This window comes from Embiotoca jacksoni, unplaced genomic scaffold (genome assembly GCF_022577435.1).
Source record: "Embiotoca jacksoni isolate LCO1_2020_lvr unplaced genomic scaffold, fEmbJac1.0.p SCAF_12, whole genome shotgun sequence".
Lineage (NCBI taxonomy): Eukaryota > Metazoa > Chordata > Actinopteri > Embiotocidae > Embiotoca > Embiotoca jacksoni.
This window is the reverse complement of record NW_027185252.1, coordinates 5,601,416-5,612,500: the sequence shown is the minus strand read 5'-3', so window position 1 is coordinate 5,612,500 and position 11,085 is coordinate 5,601,416. Positions and strand designations below refer to the sequence as shown.

General features: G+C 42.9%; 1 protein-coding gene across 3 annotated transcripts in view; it reads left to right on the top strand.

Moving 5' to 3' along the window:
* Positions 1 to 9,551, top strand: part of LOC138195209 (RAC-gamma serine/threonine-protein kinase) — a 55,283-nt gene extending 45,732 nt beyond the window's left edge. For all 3 annotated transcript variants that reach the window (XM_069144401.1, XM_069144402.1, XM_069144403.1), the window contains 4 exons: positions 1,105 to 1,319; positions 2,713 to 2,800; positions 3,746 to 3,848; positions 4,556 to 9,551. In XM_069144401.1, the coding sequence (XP_069000502.1) occupies positions 1,105 to 1,319; positions 2,713 to 2,800; positions 3,746 to 3,848; positions 4,556 to 4,641 (492 nt within the window). In that variant the 3' untranslated portion in view covers positions 4,642 to 9,551. The remainder of the gene's footprint in view (positions 1 to 1,104; positions 1,320 to 2,712; positions 2,801 to 3,745; positions 3,849 to 4,555) is intronic.
* Positions 9,552 to 11,085: the final 1,534 nt, after the last annotated feature.

Genomic DNA, 11,085 nt, shown 5'->3' with positions numbered 1-11,085 from the left:
TAGTTCAGTGTGCGGTATATTTTCACGACATAATTTACAATAGTTACGTTAGAAACAGGTTTCTGTGTGTTTGTGCGTGTTTGTGTTAACGTGTGCTCACGTCCATTCTGACTGGTCCATTATTACCAGTGAGTGAGATCTTATTATTATTGGCGAGATATACAACATATGCTGTTCTGGCGTCTCTTATTCTGTCTGTCTGTCTGTCGGTCTGTCAGTCACACACACACATGCGACACACGCACGCACACACTCATCACGTTAATACGCTTGTTATGTTAATGAAGGCCTCAACAGCACCTGAAATACCTCCCCTCGTTGCGTCTGCCTCCCTTATCCTCCTCCTCCTCCTCCTCGTCTTCCTCTCTCTTCCAGAGGTGAGCTGAATGGGCACGAGAGGATGAAAGAGAAGGAGCGAGCGAGGGAAGATGTGATTAGAGGACGGAGGAGGCAGGATAAGACAGGACAGTGCAAGGAGGGCAGGCAGGGAAGAGGAGCAGGAAGGCAGCCCAGACACAAGACTTTGATACCGAAGTGACTAAACACAACACAGCAGCTTGCGGTGCCGTACCTGTGCTGCCCGGCTTGGAGGTCGGATCGGCCCTGACCCCGGTTGCGAGCTCTTCCTGCCTTTTTCCATCCAGGGACATTCCTGTCTGTCCCTGCCAGGACAAGATCAGCGTGCCAGGGAGAGCTGGCAGCGACCGTGGGGGGGGGGGGGGGCATCTGGTGGGCCACGCCAACACACCGACTACCTTACTGTACCGGGGGCCTCTGAAGTGCTGCCATCCCATGATGTTTGCCACTGTATGTGTGTGTGTGTGTGTCTGTGTGTTGACTCTGTAAAGTCAGTGCAGCCACTTCTCAGACAACGTTTACTGCTTCATTTATCCCTTGAGCATCGTGACATATTGGCTGTTTTTTTTGGTGCCTTTTCTCGCTCATCTGTCTCTTCATTGAATACCTTGGGCGGTCGATGATGTCCAATAAAATAAATGCAGAAAAGCAGAATAAAAGCAGATGTCCAATAAAGGAAATGGTCCCATTTAAAAAAAACAAAAAACAAACAGAAATCGTGAATCTTTGCCTGTCTGCTCTCCGCAGGTCCTGGAGGACAACGACTACGGCCGGGCGGTGGACTGGTGGGGTTTGGGTGTCGTGACGTACGAGATGATGTGCGGCCGACTGCCGTTCTACAACCAGGACCACGAGAAGCTGTTTGAGCTCATCCTCATGGAGGACATCAAGTTCCCGCGCACTCTGTCGGCCGACGCCAAGTCGCTGCTGTCTGGCTTGCTCATCAAAGACCCCAACAAACGGTGTGTGTCGAGGCTTAATGTTGTCAACTGTGTGTTAAAAAAAAACAAAAAAAAAAACAAAGATGTGAGCAGATGTACTGTACTGACAAAAAAAATTGGCAAAGTGATGAGCTTGGAAGAGATTTCATTTATGTCCCTTATATTTAAAATCCTGTCTTGGTTGCTACATTTTGGACACAGATGGATTCAAAAACACCACATACTTGAAATCACAGCTCAAAAAATGATTGAAAAAAATCCCACACCTTTGACTGCTGCTATTATTTACAATAATTGTGGTCAACAAAACCTTCATCGGGGACATGAACAAGCATTACAGCAGATATTTATAGAAATATATCGATGTTCTTCTAATCCTCTGACAAATTAAATTTTTCTAAATGTGACCACCGGTACCGCAGGGTGGGTTATTTCCTCTTAGAATTTAGATAGAACAACCGCGGATCCACAAGTGATCGAAAACAAATGGACTGAGGCAAAGGATTCCCCCAAGATTACAAATGTTTATTTAAACAATTTTAAGAATATAACACAGTAAAATAAAAAGCAATTTATTAAATCAACTCTTGAAGAAACCAAGTAGGAGGGGGGGCAGACTCTGGGACATGGCCCTCACCAGCTCCTGTGCTCCACACACTCACATCAAACTATACAAAATTATAATCAAAAGCATGCAAATACTGAAAGAATGTGTAAGACTAAAAGAAAACGCCATCAGCCACACAACTGAGAATGTGAGGAGCAGGTGAGAGACCCAGTCACCAGACCCACCACATCTGGGCAGCCTAAAAGAAAACAGGAGAATCAAACTTGACAAAAATACAATTTTATGGAGAGTAATATTCTTGGGGGGGAAATACCAAACACAGTTTAGTTAAAACACAGGAAACTAACACCAACAGAAGTCCTCTAACTAAATGAAACAAAACAACAAAACCGTAACAAAACAAAACAGCAGTGGCTTTCAAGTCTAGCCCGAAAGTTGTGCCTCCTTCATCTGGGCAGGCTCACACCTGGTTTGGGCCTCCCTGAGGAGCTGGATCTGGGGTACAAACAAAACAAACAAATGACAACCAATAACAGCATAACTGAAACCTAAAAACACCTACCAGATCACTGTGGAGCCTCAATGCAGCACTGACACCAAACAGGACAAGCAGGCTGACAACAGCTCATTCTGTGCAGCTTTTATACCCTGCCTAATGAGTGAACCAGGAAGTAGGAGGTGCCAAGGCCTGCCTGCACCTCCAGTAGCTCAGGAGGGACATTTCCTGACTGGCTGCATACATTTCTCATCATTTTGAATTCCTTTAAGTTTTATTACTTTGTGTTTAACTTGTTGGTTCAAATCAAATGTTCTTCCACTGAGCTTGTTTCTTGTTTCCCCCTGCAGGCTGGGGGGAGGACCAGATGATGCTAAAGAAATAATGAGACACAGTTTCTTTTCTGGTGTCGACTGGCAGGATGTCTACGATAAAAAGGTTTGACGATAAAGCCGTATATATTTTGCATTGTGTGTTGTGCCGTTCTTTTGTATTGTAACGAAGTATAACATTAAGGATGGCGGAAAATAACCCACGGCAAAGACACGTTGTTAAGTTATTTAAGTTAAATATCTACTTGTTGTGGTTGTGGTTCAGGGTTCAGTCACATTCACACATATAAACTTGCACACAGCAGAACAGACAAGCAGATGTATGAAGCATAAAGCATTATGGAGAGGTGTGACTTTAAATCCTGAGAGTATGTCATTCAGCGCATGTGTTTGTTCTTATAACGCCACCGAGTGAGAGTCAGGTCCTGTGTGGCAACACCTACACCATGTTACACAGGTGCTGAGCTACCTTTTGACTTTGGTCTATTCTTTCCTGGATCCCTCAACAACAACCCCCCCACCCCCCGCCATCTCCTCTCCAAATTCAGTCTTCCCAGGTTGTGTAACCGCATCACTGGTTAAAAAGTTAAAAAAAAAATTCTTCACAAAGTGTACTATAGGAGGTGTTTCCGATCATGTTTCAGGTCCATTAAGTCATCTGGAGAAGGTCTGTGTTGCACCGTTTTGACACCTAACAGTGACACTGATAGCTGCAGCATATGAGCCGTCCCTTTCCCTTCCCCCTCGATTGCTGCTTTTTAAAACATGTCGAGACTTCGGAGTTAGAAAGCATCAAACTGAGATGATGGAAGGTTGTTTTGATGAAGCAGCTGAAGGGTAAATAAAAACTATTGTCAGTGGATCTCAGGGATTTAGACTCCAAAACACCACAGAGCTCCTTCCTTTGCGCCTTTTCTTTTTTTTTTTACTTTCAGCTGCAGGAAATGTTTGTGACATCCAAAGTTGAACGTCCTTCAAGCAGCTAATCTACAGTCTGGAAGAATCAAATCAAATGTAGGATCTAATCTGATGTATCACATCTCTCTCCCAGCTCGTCCCCCCCTTCAAGCCTCAGGTGACGTCAGAGACAGACACCAGATACTTTGACGAGGAGTTCACAGCCCAGACCATCACAATCACCCCGCCAGAGAAATGTGAGTGTCCTCAGTGTCTGAACACGTGTTCACAAACATCAGCCACAACGAAACAAAATGCTGTAAATCATCTCAGTGGAGAGAAAAGACGTAAACGGAGCGACAGAAAACGTTAATTGGCAGCTTCGAATCGTGTTTTTCAGGCATTCTGGAGTTCAACATGACGTGTTTCTGTACTATTTGTGAAGCAGCTGATTGTGATCGAATTAAGTGTTTTACTCTCAACGACCGTAGTGTCTCTTGTTCTTCACGTGAGACATTTACATTTAAATGAACAAACACTCCAAAGTGCCGTCGTCTGTTTATCCAAGTGTCTCCGTATTAGTCCTCCGGCCACGTGCAGCTCTTCACAGACTTCGGAGATAACGATACGGCTTTCAAAACGTTCGGCACTGAATTATGCATGAATGGAACCGACGTGTCTCTGTTAATGTGAGGTTCCACTTGTTTTGTAGGTCACACGTCAGTTAGTTAGACGGAGATTGGCGTCAAAAAAAACGCACCGGTTAATTGTGTTGTGTTTAATTCTGCAGTGCCGGAACGTGACACAAAGCTTAATTCTGTGTCATGTTGAATTATGTTTTGAGAGGATAAGATCAACCTGGCTTTTTGTATATTTCCCATTTGATTTCGGTTAGTAAATAATTTATTCATTCATGACTCCATGTTTCCATTTTTTTTCTTCTTTTTTTTCTTTTTTTTCTCAGTCGATGAGGATGGGATGGACTGTCTGGACAACGAGAGACGACCGCACTTCCCACAGTTCTCATACTCTGCCAGCGGCCGGGAATGAACTGTCCGTCACAGTGACATCATCACAGCTGGTCTCTGAGGCCATCAGTGTGGGACTAAAAGACCCACAGCTTTTGGACCGACCCAGAACGACGCTGACTTGAAGGATTTCTCCTCTTCTCCTTCTCTCTTTTTCACCTCTGCTTATTTTTTGTAATTAATTTTTTTTTTTTTTTTTTTTTTTTTTTTTTTTGGGTGAATCCTTTGTGAAAGAAAACCTTTAGGCGAAATTACTGTCTAATCCTGCACTGCAACCCCAGCTGATCCGAACTGTGATGTGATGAGTTGCTTTGTAATGACCCTTTAATGACAGGAGCATTACCGGTGGCCTGCTGTGCTTTGACATGTGTCGGTCCTTCCAAACTCTGAAAACAAAACTCTGACGAAGTTAGACAACAGCTGGTGCATTTTTAACGGAGACCTTTTTGTGGCTTCTTTATCTGTATGATGGAGAAGCAGCGTTTTCAGTCATTCAGACCCAAACTGCCATTACCGGTTTTTATCTCAGGCTTTTGCAGACAGACTGATACTCAGACTCAGAGACACATGCGGGTCTGATTTCAAATCCTCAGTTAAAGATTTCTGGGATCGATCGGGGCTGCCCGGCAGTGAGGAAGTAGTTTTGTCACGAGTGAGCAGAATCCCACACACCTCATGTTGTCGAGCAGGATTTGACTCAGGTTTTGCTCAGTGCAATTCATTATCGTTGTTGCTGCTATTTCAACTACTACCACGACTACTACAGGTACAAGTACTCCTACTGCTATGATACTACTACGGCTACTACTGAAATCCGGTGCTACACTACTAGCTAAATGCTGCTGATCATTATACAGGCGCCAGCAAAACATCAACCACCTGTATTAACATCTATGCTTGTACAGCTGCAGAACAGCTGCTACTCCTAATGTACAGCTACTACACATCAGCTCTGTAGAGTAAGATAGTATTAGCATGTGGTGTGTGTCTGTGTGTGTCTGTGTGTGCGTATGTGTGCGTGCGTGCAGGTTCCAGTTATTGGTTTGTGTTTCAGAACGCACTTCAAAGCACAGCAGTTCAGAAGGATGAAGCTCCCACACCTTGAGCTTTACTACATTTCCCACAATGCAGTGCAAGGTGGTCGATTCCATTACTGCAGAGGTGAAAATGAGAGGAAAACAGCTGGTTTGAATCCCCCCCCACTCCCCCCCTCCCTCGAAGTTTATTTTTTATTTTTTATTAACGTCTCGACATCGAGTCCCTCTTGAGTTGAAATCTCTCGCGTCCCGAAAGGGAAAACAACCGAAACGGTACTTTAGTTTCGACGACGGAAAGCTTTACTGTGACATATTGTTATCGCGGCTTCGGGATCCACACGGCTGTCTGTACCTCTCTGTCTTTGTGCAGGAAAGAGAAACTTGCAGCAGGAACAGATTCACCACAGAGTGAAGAGACAAAGTCCAGGATGGCAGGTTGGGCATTGTAATGAGAGGAGAAGAGAGTCCAGGTGAAAATCTCCAAGAAAGATACCATATGAGAAGTTTATAATGTGATAATTTATTGAGGAGTAGTGAGGTCACAGCTTCTGTTTCCTGTGAGTTTCTTATAAAGGATTTAAAAAAAAAGAAAAAAACATTATGATCTGTGAGGGAGGTATAAATCAACAGTTATGGGTTTACAAGAATCACAGCAATGGCTATAATATATATGTTCTATTTATTGTTCTTCTCATCAGTTTTATATTTAACTTTTTCTATTGTTATTACATTATTCTAGAAAAAAAATATATTGTTATTTCTTAGGGCTGAGAGGAAAAAAGGAAAAAAAAAAAAATGCACCTCAAGAAACAAAAATGGCTGAAGAATGTAGGAGGGAAAGCAGATAGCCTTCCTGCTCCATTGTTTTATTTTACTGATGTTTTTATGTTGTTTTGTGACCAAAATGTGACAGCCGAGAGGTGACAGGACACATTAAAGACGGAGAACGAAAACCATCCCGCGGGTGTTGAGTGTGAAGACTCGCCGCGCCTGATTTGGATATCGGCACACAGAAAAAAACAAAAAAAACAACGTTCCTTATATTTAATCTTACCACAGGTGTGCGTGTCGGAGGCAGAGTTCAGGGAGACGAAGAGGAAGTCGAGCAGAAAGAAAACGAGTGCAGCACAGATGTCTGAATGTAACAAGTTAAAGGAAGGAAGGAGAGTCAATGCCGAACTGTAAGTGCTACTGTTTACTGTAAGTGTGTCGAGAGGAGAGGCGAAAGTGTTTGGGCAAGAAATGCCAGCGTGTCGAGTCGGCCGTTGTTTTTGTCCTCGGATGTTGAGGTGAGTCGGGGACGTTCACTAAAAAAAAAGGCGTCCCGGCACTCCGCTGTGTCTTTAACGCGTGCTGTCATTTCTCCGGTCTGGACTTCTGCTTGTTTTGCGGTCGTTGCATCGTCATGTCTTCCAGTCTGACCAACAAGATTTAAAAAAAAAAAAAAAAAAAAAAAAATCCCCTCAATTCCTCTGTGTTCAATCGCCGGGTAAGCCTTATGGTTTAGCTCTGAATAAGTCTCCGACTTTGACATGCAGCACTTCCGAGTCAAAAACAAAACAAAAGCAAATCACCAGATTTGAGGTAATATATTTTTAACAAAAATTTGAAATCGCAAAACATCACGTGGAAGACATCACTTTGAGTATCTGGCTGACACAGATTAAAGAAGAGTACCAGGGGATGTGCTCTTATTAGGCATAGAAAACTGTACTCCAGTATATTTATTTGAATGTTTTTATTATTATCATTGATGGATAACTTGAATTTATTTTCAATTTAATTTATTTGAAGTCCTTTTTGTTTTGGTGTTTAGCAGTAAGGGGGTGTAGTCGTGTTTCACCACTTTGTTCTAAAAAAAAATAAATGTCGTTTTTTTTTTTTTTTTCTTTCTCCCCCCTTTTACAGACACACGACACATTACCTGTTTTATTCCGCTGCTCTTAAAGTCCGTATGCTTTACTGTTGCACATCCACTGAACTGCTACAAGCTAGCAAAGGGAGCTTTATGGCAGAAAGTATAAAAGGATGGCGCCGGCCTGCATGCTGTAGTCCTCCTCTGTCCGCAGCACCAGTCCTGAGTCAAAGTAGCACTCAGAACTCTAATGAAAAATACTTCTCTGTGATCGATTGAGCCTGTCTGGCACCGCCGAAGCAGCCGAATATTTCAAAAATGAGTACAGAAACCCACCCAGCTGGCAGCCGCGACGGGCTCAAGCGAACGCTCCCGAGCATTTGGAAGGAGTTCAGCTTTGATTTGACCCAGGTCCGCGAGTGACTGAGGAGTTCTAGCTGCATGTGCACGCTTAACGCCAAAATCATTAGAAACCAGAGTTCATAAAATACCGCTTTGTAGCTTTGGCCACAGCACTTTCACACCCATCACTTTTTTATAGGATTCAGAGGAATCTGATTCAGCCCTGCTTTAAAAGGAAGATTTTTAGCTTTTTTATGTTTTTAAGAAAACAGATTTTTAAAGCACATCTCCCCTCCATTTACGACCGCTCGCTTAGATGTTGCTCTGATGTCGAGAGTTGGCAAAAACCTGGACGAAGTGTCCCACATGCGGAGACGAGTCCGAGCCGAGTGGGCTGTGAATCGGGCTCAGTTAGAATTTTTTTTGGTCAGTGTTTATGAACTCAAATCTTTGTAAACAGCACTGATCAACCGTTGCACTGATGTCTCCGGCTCCTCCTCCGATCTGAAAAGTTTTGCCTCCAACTCTCCTTGCTCAACCCCCGACAGGTTGGGGTTGGTGTCGTGGCACCGTCGGCGTCAGAGATCCTAAAAACCCGAGTGTTTTCTTTTGACTGTTGAGAGCGGAGAAAGTGAAGCTCAGTAATCCTCTTCATCGGTGTGTTTTTTTTTTTTTTTCTTCCATTAAAGACAGCAACTGAGTCGTGAACACGCGTCGGTTGTCTCTGCTCTTATAACCAAACGGAAGGTTCCTAAACTGGACGCGGAAACTTAAGTTTCAGCGTCCCCACAGCTTTACTGGTGCCCTCGACGTACCCGACAGCATGCGAGATCTCTGACAGCGTTCACTCTTAAAGATGCTGCTGTTTGTACTGTACATCTATCACTCAACAGATCTGACTCCAGTAGGGTTTCAGTAATATGTAAAATTCTTTCAAAGACCTCAGCTGCTCTGTATTGATAGTCAGTTGTTAACGGACCGACGACATCAGCCAAAAAAAAAAAATCACAAACTGCGCTCCGCCTGGCGTGAACCGCAGATAATAAGTAAACGGCTCAAGTGTTTGGAAGGATTTCTGAAAGTATTTGACCTCATGTCTGCCGCAGATTCCCCCCCTCTCCCCCCTTTCTCTCTGGTACTAGTCTATCATCATGATTATTAACATAAATAAGCATGAGAAGCATTTATTTATAAACAGCAAACAAAAAAAAACAAACAAAAAAAAAAAAACAGCAAACATGTACAGATATTACAAAGTACACCTGAGTTTTAACGCCATGTTCATCGACTGTAGCTTTACAGTTGTGCGAGATGTCTCTGGACAGCTTCCAGCTGTTCGCCGAGCGGCCACATTTCCCCGAGACGCTGTAACACTGAGGTCCGCTCTGCTCTCCGAGGGGTCGGTGGAGCAGTGGCCACGTCGAATGCTCGGGACAGCGTCGAGGAAACTCAGCGGATCCGGAAAGATTCACAGAAAAGCAGATCAAACGGCCTTTTTCTGTCCTTCATGCTGTCAGGATGCAGTGCTGCTGGCCAGTCAGGCCGCCAGGATGTGAAAACAACAAAGTACCATCAACATGAAGCTGTTTTTTTTACACTGTACATCCTTAGTATTTTTACACATAAAATGTATATGATAGGGATGCACATTATTTTCCTTCTTACAGACAGCTTCAATAAAGCACTATGTCAATCTGCTGCCATGGAGTCCACTTTGTGTTTGCTTTAAACCTCAGCTCAGTTTTTAAAGGCTCAATGAAATAAGAAACCAGAAATATTCTTCAGAGTTAAGACATGACATGTCCCCCCCACCCCCCTCCAAAAAAAAAACCAAACAAAAAAACCCAAACAAACGAGGTTGTTCAGAGGGGTGTACTACGAAGCGAGATTAGTGGATCAGCAGATGCTGAGAGTAAAACCAGGGTTGTCAGTGTCACGAACGTGGCTCTCTTTTTAGCTGGCTAGATCACCATGGTAACTGATGCTGCAAACTTAACCTGGTCCGGAGCAGGTTATGTTTGAGATAAAGGATCAAAACGTAACAAAGTACCGCCTGCTGACCAATCGGATCTCTGTGAAAATGTCATCACCAATCGGAGAAGCTCCCGTGGATCCTGTACATCTGGACACAAGACGCACTGATTTGGACGACATGACTTATTTTTTCATATTTCGGACGACATGCTATGGTATGACTTTGGATTGTCGTCCAAAGTATTAAATAAAAGTCATACTATAGCGTGTCTTCAAAAGCACTAAAGAAAGTCACAGCATCACAGCCACAGTGGTGCAGTAATTAGTGCTGGTCCCTCGCAGTCAGGTCATTGGTTCAATTCCAGCTGGAGCCATGCATGTGAAGTCCAAAAAATGTCATGAAATTTAAATTATAAAAAAAAAAAAAAACTCATACAATAGCATATAGTTGAAAACTGAAAAAAAAAATTAAAAAAAAAAAATCAATTTCCAACTTCCAAAAGTTCCACATTTCCAATTTCAGATTTCTGACTTTGTTTTCCTATTTCAGACGACATGCTGTAGTGTGACTTTTTTGTCATATTTCGGACGACATGTCCAAAATATGACAAAAAAGTCACACTATTGTTTATCGTTCAAAATATGACTAAAAAAAAAATCATACTATGGTATTTCCTCAAAAGCACAAGAGAAAGTCATAGTATCACAATCACAATGGTTAGTGCTGGTGCAGCTCATTGAGAAGGTCATTGGTTCGATTCCTTCTGGACTTGTCAATTAAAGAAAAGGCTTACTTTCGGATGTCGTCCAGAAAAAGTCATACTATAGTATGTCCTCAAAAGCGCAAAAGAAAGTGCAAGTATCACAAGCAAGATGGTGTAGTGGTTAGTGCTGGTGCATCTCATTGAGAAGGTCATTGGTTCGACATGCCATAGTATGATGTTTTTGTCATATTTTGAATGACATGCTATTGTATGACTTTTTTTTCTTCTTTTTTTTTAAGTATGCCCCGACCCGCTGGCTCCTCGACGTGCAGCATGCGAGGGCCGCATGTCACTTCTTGCAATTTTAATTGGTCTATTCTATCCTGCTATCTGATTGGTCTATTCTATCCTGCTTTCTAATTGGTCTATTCTATATGCTATCTGATTGGTCTATTCTATCCTGCTGTCTGATTTGTCTATTCTATCCTGCTTTCTAATTGGTCTATTCTATATGCTTTCTAATTGGTCTATTCTATATGCTATCTGATTGGTCT